Raw genomic sequence first — 25,012 nt, forward strand, 5'->3', positions numbered from 1 at the left:
AGGGCTGTAGGGGCAAGTGCTGTTAGCTGAACGAGATGAGTGTGCCAGCTCCTCATGAATATGCATGAGATGGGCGTGGCGTGTATGAATTTTTACTGGTAGGAACGAAGTGGACCAGCCTACAATAGATTATATCGTCCGTCCGTCCGTCTGTCCATCCGTCTATGTAGCAGCATCGCCCTCTACTGCAAACACTTGGCATGACCCTACAAAAACCTTTTAGACTCAGTGACGCTTTCCTGGCTAAACAAGTGTAACATTCCCTTATAATTCCCTGAGATAGCTTTTAATTAAAACTTTGAAATTAAAATTTAACTCACAGCGGCCTAAAGCCTACAGCTAGGCCTAAAGCCTAGAACTAGGCCTCAAACTCTCCCTTCGTATCGTACCCCCGCGTGTGTGAAAGGGAGTTAATGTTTAACAATGTTACATTCCCTCATGTTTTTAAATAGAAACATTTACATTTAAAGCTTTAACATTAATATTTAAAACATTTAAATTAACAATTAACTCACGGCGGCCTAAAGCCTACAGCTAGGCCTAAAGCCTAGACCTAGGCCTCAAAGTCTCCCTTCGTATAGTTCCCCCGCGTGTGTGAAAGGGAATTAATGTTTAACAATGTTACATTCCCTGATGTTTTTAAATAGAAACATTTACATGTAAAGCTTTTACATTAAAAACAACTCCCTACCCCCCCCCCCCCTCGTCGGCGGGTCTCCAGCCTAGAGCCAGGCCTGGGAATCTCTCCCCCGCTCGGGGTCTATTGGGCGGGGCTACGGCGGTAAGGGGCGGGGACACCGAGATGGGGCGGGGCCACAGGCCATCCACTTATTGGCAGCCATTTTTAAATCCTTTATATTAAGTTCGCTTGCTTGCTTGCGTGCTTGCTTGCGACCGTGCAAATCTTTCGCTCGTTTTTTAGCCCACTTCCCGTGATCCAATCGAGCTGACATTTTGCACACAGACTCGTTGTGAGACAATTAATGTTCGTGAAAATTTTTTTCCAAAATTTTACACTGTTTAGGAAAAAAAACATTTAATATTTAATTTAAAATACCAATGTGATAAAAATGAAACTCTTACTCAAGAAAAACAGAAATGAATAATAAAATAAAACCGATGCCACGCATATAAAGGATTTATAGTGAAAAACTTTGTTTTTACGGGTTAATTTTTTTAAATCCTTTATATTAAGTTCGCGTGCTTGCTTACGACCGTGCAAACCTTTCGGTCGTTTTTTAACCCACTTCCCGTGATCCAATCGAGCTGACATTTTGCACACAGACTCGTTGTGCGTGACAATTAATGTTCGTGAAAAAAATATTCCCAAAATTTTACACTTTTAGGGAAAACAAATTAAATATTTAATTACCAATTGCTTAATACTGGCAGACAAATCATCTGACCCATAGGTGGCAGCCATCTCAAGCCAGAGGACGAGAGGACTCTAGCCACCACGCATATAAAGGATTTAGAGTGAAAAACTTTGTTTTTACGGGTTATACTTATTTGCCATTTCATTTTATTATAGCCATTCAATTGTTCGTTCCTACCAGCCCATCCCACAGGGTCCTGTTTAATGAGGTTCACAGACAGAGGAGGCAGGGTCGGTCAGAGCAACTTTATTCACTTGGGAGAGAGGGCGGTGAACACAGCATACGCCGGGAGCATGGAACACTGTCAGTGAGTGTATGTGTGAGTGAGAGTGTGTGTGTGAGTGTGTGTGAGTGAGAGTGTGCGTGTGAGTGTGTGTGAGTGTGTGTGAGTGTGTGTGAGTGTGTGTGAATGTGTGTGAGTGTGTGTGAGTGTGTGTGAGTGTGTGTGAGTGTGTGTGAGTGTGTGTGAGTGTGTGTGAGTGTGTGTGAGTGTGTGTCAGTGAGTGTGTGTGTGAGTGAGTGAGTGTGTGAGTGTGTGTGTGAGTGTGTGTATGTCAGTCAGTGTGTGTGTCAGTGAGTGTGTGTGTGTGTGTCAGTGTGAGCGAGTGTCAGTGTGTGTGTGGTGGGTGCTAGTAGTACTAGTGATGGGTGGTAGTGGGTGGTAGAGTAGTGGGTGGTAGGTAGTAGTGGGTGGTAGAGTAGTGGGTGGTAGGTAGTAGTGGTCTTGACTATTCGTAGACCCAGTCGTGAGCGCAGCTCTTCCAGGAGGTGACCTCTTCAGCCGTGAACCACAGAGCTATCTCCTTCTCCGCATTCTCCACAGAGTCGCTGCCGTGAATGATGTTGCTGTGGTGGTGGGGGGGAGAGTGGGGGGGGAGAGTGGGGGGGGGAGAGTGGTGGGGGGGAGAGGTGATGAATCTCGCTAACACAAAATGATCTTGACTTTCAGTCGTCAACGGAAGATCTATTTTTTTAATCTAACGCCCGTGCCAAGTCTTATCAGCCGGTCAGTCGTCGCTAGGCAATCCTATTGCTATAGGCTGCAACAACAACAACAACCGCCATTCGCCACCAAGTGGCGGTGACGTCACCACGACGCTTGTGCCAGGCCATGTGCACCACGTGAAGTGTCGAACGCCCGCTGGCAGGAGGTCACGGGGCAGACCCAGCAGGTGCCACGGGTCGACTGACCGAGATGACCGAGATGACTGGCTGATGCATCACCTGTGCCCCCTACTGTGCTTTAGCCACCCGGCGCTCCGCTCGTTGTTGTGAGCGTCGCTCCTCCGCCCTCCGTTGTTGTTGGAGGGCGACTGCCTCCAACTGCCCAGTAGCGTCCTTCACGAGCCTCCTCCACAGAGGCCGATCTTGACACCGCTGGTACCAGTCATCGGCAAGTCCACTCAGCTCCACGTCCTCCTGTACCACATCACTCCATCTCTTCTCTAGCCCGTGCCGCGCCCGTTTAGCTCCCTCGATCCGGCCGAACAAAAGCTGTTTAGGCATGCGGTGGCTGGGCATGCGGGCTACATGACCCAGCCAACGCAGCCTTGCCTGCCGGAGGAGCTCACCGATGGGACTTTGCCCAAATCTTTCAAGGATTTGTGAGCTCCTCACACAATCCAGCCTGGTTAAACCCAGGATGGGTCGTAGGCAGGCCAGCCTAAATGTTTCCAACCGGCGAAGATGTTCCATTAGGGGAGTCCACGTTTCGCAAGCGTAGAGAAGGGAGGGAATGACCGTGGCCGAAAAGACCCGAAGCTTTGTGCGGAGCGACAGACCAGGTAGCTTCCACACAGTATTACGCAACCGATGAAAAGATATTGCCGCTCGACTGATTCGGAGTGAGACCTCTGCTGTTAAACCGGAGCCAGTCATGAGCACACTGCCCAGGTATGAGAAACTCTCCACAACTGCCCCATCACTGATTGGGAGTTGTGGGGGTGGAGTGTCCGATGGTACAAAATACCCAGGCACCGCCACACTCCCACGCCCCCTTCATTCTTTTGTTCAGAGGAAGAGCCACTCCCTGTTGTTTGGCAGTCTCCTGCCCCGAGTAGAGGACTGTCCACCCCTCATGGTGACAGGAGCCAGAGCCGGTCCACCGGACCTCCTGAATGCCACAGAAATCCAGGCGGTACCGGTCCAGCTCCCGACAGAGGAGTGGCAGCCTCTCCTCCGCAGTGAGCCTTCGAAACATTCCACGTGGCCACACGTAGTGGCTTTTCGTTGTTTCTTGAAGAGCCCCGAGGGTGAAGACTCAATCTCCTGGCTCCGCCAAATGGGGTTTGGCCAGGAGACGTCATAGAAGCCTGTCCCCCGGGGCCTCCGGCACAAGCATGCTAATTAAATTTTTCGGTCGTAGTTTAGTGGTAATTAATTGAAGGTGGAGGGGTTACCAGCCCCTCGCACCCGTCCAGAGCTCCCTTTTGGCCGCTGTGGTGGTCACAGACGCCATGAGGGGAAAGGCCAATCGGAATTGGCCCTCCCCACCACAGCAATGTCCACGACAGCGTTGCTTTACCACTAACACAGACACTCGCAAATCATTCCCACCTCGCCCGTGTCTCCCCCTGCCCGTGTCTCCCCCTGCCCGTGTCTCCCCCTGCCCGTGTCTCCCCCTGCCCGTGTCTCCCCCTGCCCGTGTCTCCCCCTGCCCGTGTCTCCCCTGCCCGTGTCTCCCCCTGCCCGTGTCTCCCCCTGCCCGTGTCTCCCCCTGCCCGTGTCTCCCCCTGCCCGTGTCTCCCCCTGCCCGTGTCTCCCCCTGCCCGTGTCTCCCCCTGCCCGTGTCTCCCCCTGCCCGTGTCTCCCCCTGCCCGTGTCTCCCCCTGCCCGTGTCTCCCCCTGCCCGTGTCTCCCCCTGCCCGTGTCTCCCCCTGCCCGTGTCTCCCTCCCTCCCCGTGTCTCCCTCCCTCCCCGTGTCTCCCTCCCTCCCCGTGTCTCCCTCCCTCCCCGTGTCTCCCCCTGCCCGTGTCTCCCCCTGCCCGTGTCTCCCCCTGCCCGTGTCTCCCCCTGCCCGTGTCTCCCCCTGCCCGTGTCTCCCCCTGCCCGTGTCTCTCCCTGCCCGTGTCTCCCCCATACCGTGTCTCCCTCCCCCTGTCTCCCTCCCCCCAGTGTCTCTCTCCCCGTCTCCCCCCCCCCTCCCCTGTCTCCCCCTCCCCGTGTCTCTCTCGCTCTCTCCCCGTGTGTCTCCCTCACCGTCCCACTTGCACAGCAAAGTCTCCCCGGATGGTGCCGGGGTTCGAGTCGTCCGGCTTCGTCTCACCCAGCATCTTCCGCGCCGTCTTCACCGCGTTGGCCCCCTGCCACACCTGGAGCGCACACAGACACAGGTAAAGCTCCCCCAGGTAGCCTCCGGCAGGGCTGTAGGGGCAAGTGCTGTGAGCTAGCGAGTAGCAGCAGCAGTGTCTATGTACTACACACACACCACACAGAGACAAAGCTACCCCAGGTAGCCTCTAGCATGGCTGTAGGGGCAAGTGCTGCAAGCTAGCGAGTAGCAGCAGCAGTGTCTATGTACTACACACACACCACACAGAGACAAAGCTACCCCAGGTAGCCTCTAGCAGGGCTGTAGGGGCAAGTGCCGTGAGCTAGCGAGTAGCAGCAGCAGTGTCTATGTACTACACACACACCACACAGACAAAGCTACCCCAGGTAGCCTCTAGCAGGGCTGTAGGGGCAAGTGCCGTGAGCTAGCGAGTAGCAGCAGCAGTGTCTATGTACTACACACACCACACAGACACAGGTAAAGCTCCCCCAGGTAGCCTCTAGCAGGGCTGTAGGGGCAAGTGCTGTTAGTAGTAGCAGCAGCAGTGTCTATGTACTACACACACACCACGCACAGACAAAGCTACCCCAGGTAGCCTCTAGCAGGGCTGTGGGGCAAGTGCTGTGAGCTAGCGAGTAGCAGCAGCAGTGTCTATGTACTACACACCACGCACACAGACAAAGCTACCCCAGGTAGCCTCTAGCAGGGCTGTAGGGGCAAGTGCTGTTAGTAGTAGCAGCAGCAGTGTCTATGTACTACACACACCACGCACACAGACAAAGCTACCCCAGGTAGCCTCTAGCAGGGCTGTAGGGGCAAGTGCTGTGAGCTAGCGAGCAGCAGCAGCAGTGTCTATGTACTACACACACCACACACACAGACAAAGCTACCCCAGGTAGCCTCTAGCAGGGCTGTAGGGGCAAGTGCTGCAAGCTAGCGAGTAGCAGCAGCAGTGTCTATGTACTACACACACACCACACAGAGACAAAGCTCCCCCAGGTAGCCTCTAGCAGGGCTGTAGGGGCAAGTGCCGTGAGCTAGCGAGTAGCAGCAGCAGTGTCTATGTACTACACACACCACGCACACAGACAAATCTCCCCCAGGTAGCCTCCGGCAGGGCTGGAGGGGCAAGTGCCGTTAGCTAGCGAGTAGCAGCAGCAGTGTCTATGTACTACACACACCACACACACAGACAAAGCTACCCCAGGTAGCCTCTAGCAGGGCTGTAGGGGCAAGTGCTGTTAGTAGTAGCAGCACCTATGAAGGCTACTGGCACACAGAGGGGGTGGGTGGCCAGCACCACGCCCGGCCGCCTTTGTCTCTCCCCCAGTGCTAGCGACGTTCACTACACCACCACATCACCACCACTGCACCAGCGAACTTATTTGAGGCCGAGTGGACCTAGGGGAGAGACCCCCTCACCTTGACGAAGGCACCGAGGGTGGAGCGACCCCTGCTGGGCATGGAGTGGCACTGCAGTGGGTGAGTTGGTAGGTGGGCGAGTGGGTGGGTGAGTGGGTGAGCGAGTGAGTGGATGGGTGAGTGAGTGGGTGAGTGGGCGAGTGAGTGAGTGGATGGGTGAGTGGGTGAGTGGGTGGGTGGGTGAGTGAGTGGATGGGTGAGTGAGTGGATGGGTGAGTGGGTAAGTGAGTGGATGGATGAGTGGTTGAGTAAGTGGATGGGTGAGTGAGTGGGTGAGTGGGACGAGAGGATGGACGAGTGGGTAAGCGGGTGAGCGAGTGAGCGAGCGGGCGAGCGAGCGGGCGGATGAATGAGTGGGTGAGCGAGTGAGTGAGCGGGTGAGCATGCGGGTGAGTGGGTGGGTGAATGGGCGGGTGGGTGAGCGTGTGGGCGAGTGGGCGAGCATGTGGGCGAGCGTGTGGGCGAGCATGCGGGCGACTCACCATGGCCACGACAGGCCCAGAGTGCATGTATTCCACCAGGCCCGGGTAGAAGGGCCGGTCCTTGAGGTCAATGTAGTGCTGCTGCAGCAGCTCACGTGACGCCTGTCAACAACAACAACAACCATCAACACCAACCGCCAACACCACCACCAACCGCCAACACCACCACCACCAACCGCCAACACCACCCGCCAACACCACCACCACCAACCGCCAACACCACCACCACCACCAACCGCCAACACCACCCGCCAACACCACCACCACCAACCGCCAACACCACCACCAACACCACCACCAACACCACCACCAACACCACCACCAACACCACCACCAACCGCCAACACCACCACCAACACCACCACCAACCGCCAACACCACCACCAACCGCCAACACCACCACCAACCGCCAACACCACCACCAACCGCCAACACCACCACCAACCGCCACCACCACCAACCGCCAACACCACCACCAACACCACCACCAACCGCCAACACCAACACCAACACCACCACCAACACCACCACCAACCGCCAACACCACCACCAACCGCCAACACCACCACCAACCGCCAACACCACCACCAACCGCCAACACCAGGGTTCGATCCCAGACCCTGACGATGCCTGCTGCTGCTGTATTTTTGGAGTCTGTGTGCGTCTCTCTCCCAGTGGATATGTTGACTACCTCGCCTGGTTTACAGGAGGTCGTGGGTTCAATCTCGGACCCTGTGAGATGTTGACCACCTCGCCTGGTCTACAGGAGGTCGTGGGTTCAATCTCGGACCCTGATGAGATGTTGACAACCTCGCCTGGTCTACAGGAGGTCGTGGGTTCAATCTCGGACCCTGATGAGATGTTGACTACCTCGCCTGGTCTACAGGAGGTCGTGGGTTCAATATCGGACCCTGATGAGATGTTGACTACCTCGTCTGGTCTACAGGAGGTCGTGGGTTCAATCTCGGAGCCTGATGAAATGTTGACTACCTTGCCTGGTCTACAGGAGGTCGTGGGTTCAATCTCGGACCCTGGTGAGATGTTGACTACCTCGCCTGGCCTACAGGAGGTCGTGGGTTCAATCTCGGACCCTGTGAGATGTTGACCACCTCGCCTGGTCTACAGGAGGTCGTGGGTTCAATCTCGGAGCCTGATGAGATGTTGACTACCTCGCCTGGTCTACAGGAGGTCGTGGGTTCAATCTCGGACCCTGTGAGATGTTGACTACCTCGCCTGGCCTACAGGAGGTCGTGGGTTCAATCTCGGACCCTGTGAGATGTTGACTACCTCGCCTGGTCTACAGGAGGTCGTGGGTTCGATCTCGGACCCTGATGAAAAATGATAGAGTTGTTAGTGAGTAAGGAGTTTCGATTTAAAGCTTTCGTGACTGCAGGGATTCATCTGCTTGGTTCTTTCGGTAAAGTCATCATGCAGAAGGGAAGTAATAAAATAATAAAAATAAAACATAATAAAATAATTCTCACGACGTTTCGGCCACAACGCAAGCAGCCGTCCTCAGGTGAAGAACAGGGCTGTCGGGGAGACAGCGTCTGAATGAAACACCACCAGACTCACTCAGACTCAGTCACTCAGTCACCCAGTCACTCAGTCACCCAGTCACTCAGTCACCCAGTCACTCAGTCACCCAGTCACTCAGTCACCCAGTCACTCAGTCACCCAGTCACTCAGTCACCCAGTCACTCAGTCACCCAGTCACTCAGTCACCCAGTCACTCAGTCACCCAGTCACTCAGTCACCCAGTCACTCAGTCACCCAGTCACTCAGTCACCCAGTCACTCAGTCACCCAGTCACTCAGTCACCCAGTCACTCAGTCACCCAGTCACTCAGTCACCCAGTCACTCAGTCACCCAGTCACTCAGTCACCCAGTCACTCAACTCAGTCACCAGTCACTCAGTCACCCAGTCACCCAGTCACCCAGTCACCCAGTCACCCAGTCACTCAGTCACCCAGTCACCCAGTCACCCAGTCACTCAGTCACCCAGTCACTCAGTCACCCAGTCACTCAGTCACCCAGTCACTCAGTCACCCAGTCACTCAGTCACCCAGTCACTCAGTCACCCAGTCACTCAGTCACCCAGTCACTCAGTCACCCAGTCACTCAGTCACCCAGTCACTCAGTCACCCAGTCACTCAGTCACCCAGTCACTCAGTCACCCAGTCACTCAGTCACCCAGTCACTCAGTCACTCAGTCACCCAGTCACCCAGTCAGTCACCCAGTCAGTCACCCAGTCACTCACCCAGTCACTCACCCAGTCACTCACCCAGTCACTCACCCAGTCACTCACCCAGTCACTCACCCAGTCACTCACTCAGTCACTCACCCACTCAGTCACTCACCCACTCAGTCACTCACCCACTCAGTCACTCACCCACTCAGTCACTCACTCACTCAGTCACTCACTCACTCACCCACTCAGTCACTCACTCACTCAGTCACTCACTCAGTCAGTCACTCACTCAGTCAGTCACTCACTCAGTCAGTCACTCACTCAGTCAGTCACTCACTCAGTCAGTCACTCACTCAGTCAGTCACTCACTCAGTCAGTCACTCACTCAGTCAGTCACTCACTCAGTCAGTCACTCACTCACTCACTCATTCAGACGCTGTCTCCCCGACAGACCTGTTCTTCACCCGAGGACGGCTGCTTGCGTTGTGGCCGAAACGTCGTGAGAATTATTTTATTGCGTTTCATTTTTATTATTTTAATATTTCCCTTCTACGTGATGACTTTACCGAAAGAACCAAGATGATGGTAAGGAGTTGTTAGTGGGTAAGAAGTTGTTGGCAAGGACTTGTTAGTAAGTAAAAAGTTGTTAGCTAGTAAGGCGTTGTCGGCCAGTAATGTTACAGCTTGCACCCGAGGATGGGCCAAAAGGCTAATTGAAGGTCAGTTAAATACAGCGCTACAGTGACATTAAGCGAGATGTTTCAGGACCTAGTTTGTAGCGAGCATCACTGCCATTAAGACAGCGCTACAGTCTAATAATTCACTCAAGCGTTTGATGACATTTTTTTCGTGCAAGATGACACAGGATACAATTGTACTCTGCCCAGTTTTTTCGTAAATATCACAGCTTTAGTCCTAGGACGGGCAAAAGGCTTGTTACTAATACACCCCAATGATCCAATCGAAATTAGGGATTTCGATCGGATCATTGGGGGGGGAGGGGGCACGTGCCACCCCACCCCCCCCCCCACTGGTTCCGCCAGTGTGTGTGTCTCTCTCTTTCAGTGGTGAGATGTTGACTACCTCGCCTGGTCTACAGGAGGTCTTCGTGGGTTCGATCCCGTGACACTGACGATACCTGCTGCTGTATATGTGGTGGAGTGTGTGTCTCTCTCTTTCAGTGGTGAGATGTTGACTACCTCGCCTGGTCTACAGGAGGTCTTCGTGGGTTCGATCCCGTGACATTGACGATACCTGCTGCTGTATATGTGGTGGAGTGTGTGTCTCTCTCTTTCAGTGGTGAGATGTTGACTACCTCGCCTGGTCTACAGGAGGTCTCGTGGGTTCGATCCCGTGACACTGACGATACCCGCTGCTGTATATGTGGTGGAGTGTGTGTCTCTCTCTTTCAGTGGTGAGATGTTGACTACCTCGCCTGGTCTACAGGAGGTCTCGTGGGTTCGATCCCGTGACACTGACGATACCCGCTGCTGTATATGTGGTGGAGTGTGTGTCTCTCTCTTTCAGTGGTGAGATGTTGACTACCTCGCCTGGTCTACAGGAGGTCTCGTGGGTTCGATCCCGTGACACTGACGATACCCGCTGCTGTATATGTGGTGGAGTGTGTGTCTCTCTCTTTCAGTGGTGAGATGTTGACTACCTCGCCTGGTCTACAGGAGGTCTCGTGGGTTCGATCCCGTGACACTGACGATACCCGCTGCTGTATATGTGGTGGAGTGTGTGTCTCTCTCTTTCAGTGGTGAGATGTTGACTACCTCGCCTGGTCTACAGGAGGTCTCGTGGGTTCGATCCCGTGACACTGACGATACCCGCTGCTGTATATGTGGTGGAGTGTGTGTCTCTCTCTTTCAGTGGTGAGATGTTGACTACCTCGCCTGGTCTACAGGAGGTCTTCGTGGGTTCGATCCCGTGACCCTGACGATACCTGCTGCTGTATATGTGGTGGAGTGTGTGTCTCTCTCTTTCAGTGGTGAGATGTTGACTACCTCGCCTGGTCTACAGGAGGTCTCGTGGGTTCGATCCCGTGACACTGACGATACCTGCTGCTGTATATGTGGTGGAGTGTGTGTCGCTCTCTTTCAGTGGTGAGATGTTGACTACCTCGCCTGGTTTACAGGAGGTCTCGTGGGTTCGATCCCGTGACACTGACGATACCCGCTGCTGTATATGTGGTGGAGTGTGTGTCTCTCTCTTTCAGTGGTGAGATGTTGACTACCTCGCCTGGTCTACAGGAGGTCTTCGTGGGTTCGATCCCGTGACATTGACGATACCTGCTGCTGTATATGTGGTGGAGTGTGTGTCTCTCTCTTTCAGTGGTGAGATGTTGACTACCTCGCCTGGTCTACAGGAGGTCTCGTGGGTTCGATCCCGTGACACTGACGATACCTGCTGCTGTATATGTGGTGGAGTGTGTGTCTCTCTCTTTCAGTGGTGAGATGTTGACTACCTCGCCTGGTCTACAGGAGGTCTCGTGGGTTCGATCCCGTGACACTGACGATACCTGCTGCTGTATATGTGGTGGAGTGTGTGTCTCTCTCTTTCAGTGGTGAGATGTTGACTACCTCGCCTGGTCTACAGGAGGTCTCGTGGGTTCGATCCCGTGACACTGACGATACCCGCTGCTGTATATGTGGTGGAGTGTGTGTCTCTCTCTTTCAGTGGTGAGATGTTGACTACCTCGCCTGGTCTACAGGAGGTCTTCGTGGGTTCGATCCCGTGACATTGACGATACCTGCTGCTGTATATGTGGTGGAGTGTGTGTCTCTCTCTTTCAGTGGTGAGATGTTGACTACCTCGCCTGGTCTACAGGAGGTCTCGTGGGTTCGATCCCGTGACACTGACGATACCCGCTGCTGTATATGTGGTGGAGTGTGTGTCTCTCTCTTTCAGTGGTGAGATGTTGACTACCTCGCCTGGTCTACAGGAGGTCTTCGTGGGTTCGATCCCGTGACATTGACGATACCTGCTGCTGTATATGTGGTGGAGTGTGTGTGTGTGTGCGTCTCTATCCCAGTGTAGATTTTTGACTACCTTGCCTGGTCTACAGGAGGTCTCAGATCTGTGGGTCTCTGTAAGTGTGGATGAGCGAGTCTCTGAGTGAGCGAATCTCTGAGTGAGCGAGCGAGTCTGAGCGAGCGAGTGAGTCTCTGAGCGAGCGAGCGAGTCTGAGTGAGTCTCCGAGCGAGCGAGTGAGTCTCTGAGCGAGAGTGTGAGTCTCTGAGCGAGTGAGTTTCTGAGTGAGCGAATCTCTGAGCGAGTGAGTGAGTCTCTGAGCGAGAGAGTGAGTCTCTGAGCGAGCGAGTCTGTGAGCGAGCGAGTCTCTGAGTGAGTGAGTCTCTGAGTGAGTCTGAATGAGTCTCTGAATGAGCGAGCGAGTCTGTGAGTGACTGAGTCTCTGAGCGAGTGAGTCTGAGCGAGTCTCTGAGCGAGCGAGTCTGTGAGTGACTGAGTCTCTGAGTCTGAGTGAGTCTCTGTGTGAGTGAGTCTCTGAGTGAGTGAGTCTGAGCGAGTCTCTGAGCGAGCGAGTCTCTGAGTGAGTCAGTGTCTGAGTGAGCGAGCGAGTCTCTGAGCGAGCGAGAGAGCCTCACGTGAATCATCTTGAGTGCCACGAGGTGGAAGCCCTTCTTCTCGAAGCGCCCAACAATCTCGCCCACCAGTCCCCTTTGGACTCCATCGGGCTTCACCGCCAAGAAAGTTCGCTCCATCTCTCTACAACGTCACACGCGCAGCGTCACACAACACGGTGAGACGACACACAGCGTCACACACACAGCAGACATCACAACACAATGGAACTACACACACTGCAGACATCACAACACAATGGAACTACACACAGCGTCACACCAACATCACAACACAATGGAACTACACAGCGTCACACCAACATCACAACACAATGGAACTACACACACTGCAGACATCACAACACAATGGAACTACACACAACGTCACACCAACATCACAACACAATGGAACTACACACAACGTCACACCGACATCACAACACAATGGAACTACACACAACGTCACACCAACATCACAACACAATGGAACTACACACAACGTCACACCAACATCACAACACAATGGAACTACACACAACGTCACACCGACATCACAACACAATGGAACTACACACAACGTCACACCAACATCACAACACAATGGAACTACACACACACAGAGTCACACCGACATCACAACACAATGGGACTACACACACACAGAGTCACACCGACATCACAACGGGACTACACACACACAGAGTCACACCGACATCACAACACAACGGGACTACACACAGAGTCACACCGACATCACAACACAACGGGACTACACACACAGAGTCACACCGACATCACAACGGGACTACACACACACAGAGTCACACCGACATCACAACACAACGGGACTACACACACAGTCACACCGACATCACAACACAACGGGACTACACACACACAGTCACACCGACATCACAACACAACGGGACTACACACACAGCGTCACACCGACATCACAACACAACGGGACTACACACACACAGCGTCACACCGACATCACAACACGACTACACACACACAGAGTCACACCGACATCACAACACAACGGGACTACACACACACAGTCACACCGACATCACAACACAACGGGACTACACACACACAGCGTCACACTGACATCACAACACAACGGGACTACACACACACAGCGTCACACTGACATCACAACACAACGGGACTACACACACACAGCGTCACACACGATGCAATAATGTAACTGAAGTGTTATGCTACAGATCCCACCCACACGGCCACCGTGCACCCACCCACCATTAACCCACCCACCATTAACCCACCCACCATTAACCCACCCACCATTAACCCACCCACCATTAACCCACCCACCCACACGGCCACTGTGCACCCACCCACCATTAACCCACCCACACAGCCATCGTGAACCCACCCACCATTAACCCACCCACCCAGCCATCGTGAAACCCACCCACCATTAACCCACCCACCCACCATTAACCCACCCACCACCATTAACCCACCCACCCACCATTAACCCACCCACCCACCATTAACCCACCCACCCACCATTAACCCACCCACCCACCATTAACCCACCCACCCACCATTAACCCACCCACCCACCATTAACCCACCCACCCACCATTAACCCACCCACCCACCATTAACCCACCCACCCACACGGCCACCGTGCACCCACCCACCCACCCACCCACCATTAACCCACCCACCATTAACCCACCCACCATTAACCCACCCACCCACACGGCCACCGTGCACCCACCCACCCACCCACCATTAACCCACCCACCCACCATTAACCCACCCACCCACCATTAACCCACCCACCCACCATTAACCCACCCACCCACCATTAACCCACCCACCCACCATTAACCCACCCACCCACCATTAACCCACCCACCCACCATTAACCCACCCACCCACCATTAACCCACCCACCCACCATTAACCCACCCACCCACCATTAACCCACCCACCCACCCACCATTAACCCACCCACCCACCATTAACCCACCCACCCACCATTAACCCACCCACCCACCATTAACCCACCCACCCACACGGCCACCGTGCACCCACCCACCCACCATTAACCCACCCACCATTAACCCACCCACCATTAACCCACCCACCATTAACCCACCCACCATTAACCCACCCACCATTAACCCACCCACCCACACGGCCACTGTGCACCCACCCACCATTAACCCACCCACCATTAACCCACCCACACAGCCATCGTGAACCCACCCACCATTAACCCACCCACCCACCATTAACCCACCCACCCACCATTAACCCACCCACCCACCATTAACCCACCCACCCACCATTAACCCACCCACCCACCATTAACCCACCCACCCACACGGCCACCGTGCACCCACCCACCATTAACCCACCCACCCACCATTAACCCACCCACCCACCATTAACCCACCCACCCACCATTAACCCACCCACCCACACGGCCATCGTGAACCCACCCATCGTGAACCCACCCACCATTAACCCACCCACCCACCATTAACCCACCCACCCACCATTAACCCACCCACCCACCATTAACCCACCCACCCACCATTAACCCACCCACCCACCATTAACCCACCCACCATTAACCCACCCACCATTAACCCACCCACCATTAACCCACCCACCAACCATTAACCCACCCACCCACACGGCCACCGTGCACCCACCCACCCACCATTAACCCACCCACCCACCCACCATTAACCCACCCACCCACCATTAACCCACCCACCCACACGGCCACCGTGCACCCACCCACCCACCATTAACCCACCCACCATTAACCCACCCACCATTAACCCACCCACCATTAACCCACCCACCCACACGGCCACCGTGCAACCCACCCACCCACCATTAACCCACCCACCCACACGGCCACCGTGCACCCACCCACCATTAACCCACCCACCCACACGGCCATCGTGCACCCACCCACCCACCATTAACCCACCCACCATTAACCCACCCACCACCATTAACCCACCCACCCACACGGCCACCGTGCACCCACCCACCCACCATTACCCACCCACCATTAACCCACCCACCATTAACCCACCCACCATTAACCCACCCACCATTAACCCACCCACCCACACGGCCACCGTGCACCCACCCACCCACCATTAACCCCCCCCACACGGCCACCGTGCACCCACCCACCATTAACCCACCCACCCACACGGCCACCGTGCACCCACCCACCCACCATTAACCCACCCACCCACACGGCCACCATGCACCCACCCACCCACCATTAACCCACCCACCCACACGGCCACCGTGCACCCACCCACCCACCATTAACCCACCCCACCATTAACCCACCCACCATTAACCCACCCACCCACCATTAACCCACCCACCCACATGGCCACCGTGAACCCACCCACCCACCATTAACCCACCCACCATTAACCCACCCACCCACATTAACCCACCCACACGGCCATCGTTAACCCACCCACCCACATGGCCATCGTTAACCCACCCACCCACCATTAACCCACCCACACGGCCACCGTGCACCCACCCACCATTAACCCACCCACCCACACGGCCACCGTGCACCCACCCACCCACCATTAACCCACCCACCCACCATTAACCCACCCACCCACACGGCCACCGTGCACCCACCCACCCACCATTAACCCACCCACCCACACGGCCACCGTGCACCCACCCACCCCCCATTAACCCACCCACCATCAACCCACCCACCATTAACCCACCCACCATTAACCCACCCACCCACCATTAACCCACCCACCCACATGGCCACCGTGAACCCACCCACCCACCATTAACCCACCCACCATTAACCCACCCACCATTAACCCACCCACCCACCATTAACCCACCCACACGGCCATCGTTAACCCACCCACCCACATGGCCATCGTTAACCCACCCACCCACCATTAACCCACCCACACGGCCACCGTGCACCCACCCACCATTAACCCACCCACCCACACGGCCACCGTGCACCCACCCACCCACCATTAACCCACCCACCCACCATTAACCCACCCACCCACACGGCCACCGTGCACCCACCCACCCACCATTAACCCACCCACCCACACGGCCACCGTGCACCCACCCACCCACCATTAACCCACCCACCATTAACCCACCCACCATTAACCCCACCCACCATTAACCCACCCACCCACCATTAACCCACCCACCCACATGGCCACCGTGAACCCACCCACCCACCATTAACCCACCCACCATTAACCCACCCACCATTAACCCACCCACCATTAACCCACCCACCCACCATTAACCCACCCACACGGCCATCGTTAACCCACCCACCCACATGGCCATCGTTAACCCACCCACCCACCATTAACCCACCCACCCACACGGCCATTGTTAACCCACCCACCATTAACCCACCCACCCACATGGCCATCGTTAACCCACCCACCATTAACCCACCCACCCACACGGCCATCGTTAACCCACCCACCATTAACCCACCCACCCACATGGCCATCGTTAACCCACCCACCCACATGGCCATCGTTAACCCACCCACCCACATGGCCATCGTTAACCCACCCACCCACCATTAACCCACCCACCCACATGGCCATCGTTCACCCACCCACCATTAACCCACCCACCCACACGGCCATCGTTAACCCACCCACCCACCATTAACCCACCCACCCACATGGCCATCGTTAACCCACCCACCCACCATTAACCCACCCACCCACACGGCCATCGTTAACCCACCCACCATTAACCCACCCACCCACACGGCCATCGTTAACCCACCCACCCACATGGCCATCGTTAACCCACCCACCCACATGGCCATCGTTAACCCACCCACCCACACGGCCATCGTTAACCCACCCACCCACCATTAACCCACCCACCCACACGGCCACCGTGCACCCACCCACAGTGAGAACGAAGAGATGAACGGGGATTGGGGGCGAGTGGAGCCGGGAGCTCGTTAGCGAGGAGTTCCTGAGCCAATTAGCGGAGCATTCGCAGGGAAGGTCACGGATTACCACCACCGCCACCACCGCCGCACGAAAGGTCACAGATAATAAATAGAATGACCGCCGCCACAACCACCACAACCACGGCACAAAAGGTCACGAATAAATCACCGCCGCCACCATTACCACACCACCACTACTACACCACCACTACCACACCACTACACTACCACACCACTACCACACCACCACCATTACCACACCACAACCGTGACCACCACTACCACACCACACCCACCACTACTACACCACCACTACCACAACCACACCCACCACTACTACACCACCACTACACCACCACTACCACCACTACTACACCACCACTACACCACCACTACACCACCACTACACCACCACTACTACACCGCCACGACTACACCGCCACTACCACACCACTACCACACCACCACCATTTCCACACCACCACTACACCACCACCACCATTACCACACCACAACCGTGACCACCACTACCACACCACAACCACCACACCCACACCCACCACTACACCACCACTACACCGCCACTACCACACCACTACCACACCACCACCATTTCCACACCACCACTACACCACCACCACCATTACCACACCACAACCGTGACCACCACTACCACACCACACCCACCACTACTACACCACCACTACACCACCACTACCACAACCACACCCACCACTACTACACCACCACTACACCACCATTACCACACCACACCCACCACTACTACACCACCACTAAACCACCACTACCACACCACCACCATTACCACACCACTACCACAACCACACCCACCACTACTACACCACCACTACACCACCACTACCACAACCACACCCACCACTACTACACCACCACTACACCACCACTACCACAACCACACCCACCACTACTACACCACCACTACACCACCACTACCACACCACCACCATTACCACACCACAACCGTGACCACCACTACCACACCCACCACTACACCACACCACTACACCACACCACTACCATTACCACCACACCACACCACTACCATTACCACACCACTACCACACCACAACCGTGACCACCACTACCACCAACATCACACCACAGCCACTACCACACCACAGCCACTACCACACCACCACCACAACCATGACAGTGTGTGTGTGTGTGTCAGTGTGCGTGTGTCAGTGTGTGTGTGCAGACACCCGCACACAATCATCAGCATCACACTGCAACAAAAATAGTGACACAGTGACACACACACACAATGATACAGTGACAGACACACACACACACAGTGACACACACACACACAGTGACACACACAGTGACACACAATGATACAGTGACACACACACACAGTGACAGACAGTGACACACAGTGACACACACACAGTGACACACAGTGACACACGCACAGTGACAGACAGACACACACACACAGTGACAGACAGACACACACACACTGTGACACAGACAGTGACAGACACACACAGTGACAGACACACACAGTGACAGACAGACACACACACAGTGACACAGTGTGACAGACACACAGTGACGCACAGTGACAGACAGACACACACACACACATAGTGACACAGTGTGACAGACACACAGTGACACAGTGACAGACACACAGACACGGGGACACACACACAGTGACACACATACAGTGACAGACAGACACACACACACAGTGACACACAATGATACAGTGACACACACAGTGACAGACAGTGACACAGTGTGACAGACAGTGACGCACAGTGATACACACACAGTGACAGACAGACACACACACACATAGTGACACAGTGACAGACACACACAGACACAGTGACAGACACACACACACATAGTGACACAGACAGTGACAGACACACACAGACACAGTGACAGACAGACACACACACATAGTGACACAGACAGTGACAGACACACACAGACACAGTGACAGACAGACACACACACACATAGTGACACAGACAGTGACAGACACACACAGACACAGTGACAGACAGACACACACACACATAGTGACACAGACAGTGAGAGACAGACACAGTGACAGACAGACACACACACACATAGTGACACAGACAGTGACAGACACACACAGACACAGTGACAGACACACACACACATAGTGACAGACACACACACACATAGTGACAGACACACACACACATAGTGACACAGACAGTGACAGACACACACAGACACAGTGACAGACACACACACACATAGTGACAGACACACACACACATAGTGACACAGACAGTGACAGACACACACAGACACAGTGACAGACACACACACACATAGTGACAGACACACACACACATAGTGACACAGACAGTGACAGACACACACAGACACAGTGACAGACAGACACACACACATAGTGACACAGACAGTGACAGACACACACAGACACAGTGACAGACAGACACACACACACAGTGACACAGACAGTGACAGACACACACAGACACAGTGACAGACAGACACACACACACATAGTGACACAGACAGTGACAGACACACACAGACACAGTGATAGACACACAATGATACAGTGACACACACACAGTGACAGACAGACACACGCACAATGATACAGTGACAGACACAGTGACAGACACACACAGTGACACACACACACACAGTGACACACACACACACAGTGACACACACACACACAGTGACACACAGACACAGTGACAGACACACAGACACAGTGACACACACACAGTGACACACACACACACAGTGACACACACACACACAGTGACAGACACACACACACATAGTGACACAGTGTGACAGACACACAGACACAGTGACAGACACACAGACACAGTGACACACACACACAGACACAGTGACACAGACACAGTGACACAGACAGTGACAGACACACAATGATACAGTGACACACACACTAATCCACCCACCTCACCAGGACACAGCAAAAAGCAACTTACGGACTACACAAACAAACAACTACAGAAACAAATAACAACAACACGAAATACAACTACACAAACTTACTAAACATTAAAATGATTAGTTTTAAGGAAAATAGATTTTCAATGAAAAAAGTAAACCTAAAATTTATCCCGACAGTTGCTAGCGTAACATTTCATATGGAACGTTCTAACAATTTAATTTTTATAAAATAAAAAATTAAACGTTAAAAGTTTTTAACTTTATCGGTTTAAAAAAAAAGGCCCTGCAATTTAATTTCCCACCGCGGATACGCCACTAGCTCCGCCCACAACTGACCGGCCCCGCCGCGCCAGCCAATCGCCGCCGGCCTGGCGCGCCACGTGGCACGAGGGCGCGGCCAATGGGGTTCGAGCGCCGACAATGCGGACTACGAAATACAAACTCCTCCCTCCACCCAGCCACCATGTTAAAAAACCTCGTTGACGTTCAAATGAAATCTTTTTTTTTAAACATTTTACAAAACTCTCGTTAATTCTCACCCCGTAACTTAACTCGGCCAACGCACGAGAGCCGTGCGCGATTTTTTTTAGATTTTTATCTCGTCGTAAAATCTTTTTTTTGTTTGTTGCGTTCTGCTTACCAAAATGCAACGACGACAAAAAAAGAAGTCCGGGCGCGGAGTGACACGCGGCAGAGAGGAGGCGGAAGCGAAGGGGCCCAACGGACGTCGCGCGCGCGCAGAGGAAGCCGCGTCACCAGCTACCCCGCGTATTTATACTCCAGTTGGACTGTACCAACTGAGGTGGCGGTTGTGTGTGGAGGGGGGGGGGGTGTTGGAGAAAGTGGGTCTAACCATTCACGTTAAAGCGGTTGGGGAGGTTAAATTAACTTAGATTATTTTTAATTAAATAAAATTAAATAACTGCGTGGCAGTCGCGCCAACAGCGTCAACAATGAGAAAATTACGATGCGATTATAATTGAGTTTTTTTTGTTGTTTAAATAATGTGCGGTTGTGACGTCATGCCGACACACCCCTACCCAGTTGGTAGAGTCCGCGGGCGATGACGGTTGCCGGGCTGGACCAACAACGCTGATGTCATAGGGGGTGGGGGTGGGGGCGTTAAAGCTCATGAATATTCATGAGATGGGGGCGTTGCAGCTCATGAATATTCATGAGATGGGGGGGCGTTGCAGCTCATGAATATTCATGAGATGGGGGCGTTGCTTCTCATGAATATTCATGAGAAGGGGGCGTTGCATATCATGAATATTCATGAGAAGGGGTGTTGCGGCTCATGAATATTCATGAGATGGGGGCGTTGCAGCTCATGAATATTCATGAGATGGGGCCGTTGCAGCTCATGAATATTCATGAGATGGGGGCGTTGCAGCTCATGAATATTCATGAGATGGGGGCGTTGCAGCTCATGAATATTCATGAGATGGGCGCGTTGCATCTCATGAATATTCATGAGAAGGGGCGTTGCGGCTCATGAATATTCATGAGAAGGGGGCGTTGCAGCTCATGACTATTCATGAAAAGGGGGCGTTGCAGCTCATGAATATTCATGAGATGGGGGGCGTTGCAGCTCATGAATATTCATTAGATGGGGGGCGTTGCAGCTCATGAATATTCATGAGATGGGGCGTTGCAGCTCATGAATATTCATTAGATGGGGGGCGTTGCAACTCATGAATATTCATTAGATGGGGGGCGTTGCAGCTCATGAATATTCATGAGATGGGGCGTTGCATCTCATGAATATTCATGAGATGGGGGCGTTGCAACTCATGAATATTCATTAGATGGGGGGCGTTGCAGCTCATGAATATTCATGAGATGGGGCCGTTGCAGCTCATGAATATTCATGAGATGGGGGCGTTGCAGCTCATGAATATTCATGAGATGGGGGCGTTGCAGCTCATGAATATTCATGAGATGGGCGCGTTGCATCTCATGAATATTCATGAGAAGGGGGCGTTGCGGCTCATGAATATTCATGAGAAGGGGGCGTTGCAGCTCATGACTATTCATGAAAAGGGGGCGTTGCAGCTCATGAATATTCATGAGATGGGGGGCGTTGCAGCTCATGAATATTCATTAGATGGGGGGCGTTGCAGCTCATGAATATTCATGAGATGGGGCGTTGCAGCTCATGAATATTCATGAGATGGGGGGCGTTGCAACTCATGAATATTCATTAGATGGGGGGCGTTGCAGCTCATGAATATTCATGAGATGGGGCGTTGCAGCTCATGAATATTCATGAGATGGGGCGTTGCAACTCATGAATATTCATGAGATGGGGGGCGTTGCAACTCATGAATATTCATGAGATGGGGGCGTTGCAGCTCATGAATATTCATGAGATGGGGGGCGTTGCAACTCATGAATATTCATTAGATGGGGGGCGTTGCAGCTCATGAATATTCATGAGATGGGGCGTTGCAGCTCATGAATATTCATTAGATGGGGGGCGTTGCAGCTCATGAATATTCATGAGATGGGGCGTTGCAGCTCATGAATATTCATGAGATGGGGGCGTTGCAACTCATGAATATTCATTAGATTGTAACGAGGGGGGGAGCAGGGACAGAGCAGGCCACGAAGGGGCGATAGAGAGACACGGAGACAGGGGGTATAAGGGGGGCTAAAAGGGGTCTCTACAGGGGGTCTACAGGGGGTGTGAGGGGGGCCAAAGGGGTCTCTACAGGGGGTCTACAGGGGGTATAAGGGGGGCTAAAAGGGGTCTCTACAGGGGGTCTACAGGGGGTGTAAGGGGGGCTAAAAGGGGTCTCTACAGGGGGTCTACAGGGGGTATAAGGGGGGCTAAACGGGGTCTCTACAGGGGTCTACAGGGGGTATAAGGGGGGCTAAAGGGGGTCTCTACAGGGGTCTACAGGGGGTATAAGGGGGGCTAAAAGGGGTCTCTACAGGGGGTCTACAGGGGGTATAAGGGGGGCTAAAGGGGGTCTCTACAGGGGGTCTACAGGGGGTATAAGGGGGGCTAAAGGGGGTCTCTACAGGGGGTCTACAGGGGGTATAAGGGGGGCTAAAGGGGGTCTCTACAGGGGGTCTACAGGGGGTGTGAGGGGGGCTAAAGGGGGTCTCTACAGGGGGTCTACAGGGGGTGTGAGGGGGGCTAAAGGGGGTCTCTACAGGGGGTCTACAGGGGGTGTGAGGGGGGCTAAAGGGGGTCCCTACAGGGGGTCTACAGGGGGTGTGAGGGGGGCTAAAGGGGGTCTCTACAAGGGGTCTACAGGGGGTGTGAGGGGGGCTAAAGGGGGTCTCTACAGGGGGTCTACAGGGGGTGTAAGGGGGGCTAAAGGGGGTCTCTACAGGGGTCTACAGGGGGTATAAGGGGGGCTAAAGGGGGTCTCTACAGGGGTCTACAGGGGGTGTAAGGGGGGCTAGAGGGGGTCTCTACAGGGGGTCTACAGGGGGTGTGAGGGGGGCTAAAGGGGGTCTCTACAGGGGGTCTACAGGGGGTGTAAGGGGGGCTAAAGGGGGTCTCTACAGGGGGTCTACAGGGGGTGTAAGCGGGGGCTAAAGGGGGTCTCTACAGGGGGTCTACAGGGGTGTGAGGGGGTTAAAGGGGGTCTCTACAGGGGGTCTACAGGGGGTGTGAGGGGGGCTAAAGGGGGTCTCTACAGGGGGTCTACAGGGGGTGTGAGGGGGGCTAAAGGGGGTCTCTACAGGGGGTCTACAGGGGGTGTAAGGGGGGCTAAAGGGGGTCTCTACAGGGGGTCTACAGGGGGTGTAAGGGGGGCTAAAGGGGGTCTCTACAGGGGGTCTACAGGGGGTGTGAGGGGGGCTAAAGGGGGTCTCTACAGGGGGTCTACAGGGGGTGTGAGGGGGGCTAAAGGGGGTCTCTACAGGGGGTCTACAGGGGGTGTAAGGGGGGCTAAAGGGGGTCTCTACAGGGGGTCTACAGGGGGTATAAGGGGGGCTAAAGGGGGTCTCTACAGGGGGTCTACAGGGGGTGTGAGGGGGGCTAAAGGGGGTCTCTACAAAGGGTCTACAGGGGGTGTAAGGGGGGCTAAAGGGGGTCTCTACAGGGGGTCTACAGGGGGTGTGAGGGGGGCTAAAGGGGGTCTCTACAAAGGGTCTACAGGGGGTGTAAGGGGGCTAAAGGGGGTCTCTACAGGGGGTCTACAGGGGGTGTAAGGGGGGCTAAAGGGGGTCTCTACAGGGTGTCTACAGGGGGTGTGAGGGGGGCTAAAGGGGGTCTCTACAGAGGAATCTTGTTATGAGACCCACAGAGACCCAGAGACCCATAATCATAGAGACCCACAGAGACTCACACTCATAGAGACCCACAGAGACTCACACTCATAGAGACCCACAGAGACCCAGACTCATAGAGACCCACACTCATAGAGACCCATAGAGACTCACAGAGACCCACACTCATAGAGACCCACAGAGACCCACACCCATAGAGACCCACAGAGACCCAGACTCATAGAGACCCACAGAGGCCCAGACTCATAGAGACCCACAGAGACCCACACTCATAGAGACCCACAGAGACCCACACTCATAGAGACCCACAGAGACCCACAGAGACCCACACTCATAGAGACCCACAGAGACCCAGACTCATAGAGACCCACACTCATAGAGACCCACAGAGACCCAGTCTCTTAGAGACCCACACTCATAGAG

At 54.3% G+C, this 25,012-nt stretch overlaps 1 protein-coding gene across 1 annotated transcript; it reads right to left on the bottom strand.

Annotated features, from left to right (window-relative positions):
- Positions 1-1,602: 1,602 nt before the first annotated feature.
- On the bottom strand, positions 1,603-21,111 carry LOC133339162 (nucleoside diphosphate kinase-like). The gene is made up of 5 exons (XM_061547307.1): positions 20,982-21,111; positions 12,352-12,472; positions 6,552-6,653; positions 4,575-4,687; positions 1,603-2,222 (listed from the first exon to the last, which is right to left on the bottom strand). The coding sequence occupies exons 2-5, from the start codon at positions 12,466-12,468 to the stop codon at positions 2,105-2,107; spliced, it is 450 nt and encodes a 149-aa protein (XP_061403291.1). The 5' UTR covers positions 12,469-12,472; positions 20,982-21,111; the 3' UTR covers positions 1,603-2,104.
- Positions 21,112-25,012: the final 3,901 nt, after the last annotated feature.

Source organism: Lethenteron reissneri, unplaced genomic scaffold, assembly GCF_015708825.2.
Source record: "Lethenteron reissneri isolate LAM-NWPU_2019-01 unplaced genomic scaffold, ASM1570882v1 scaffold_1640, whole genome shotgun sequence".
Lineage (NCBI taxonomy): Eukaryota > Metazoa > Chordata > Hyperoartia > Petromyzontiformes > Petromyzontidae > Lethenteron > Lethenteron reissneri.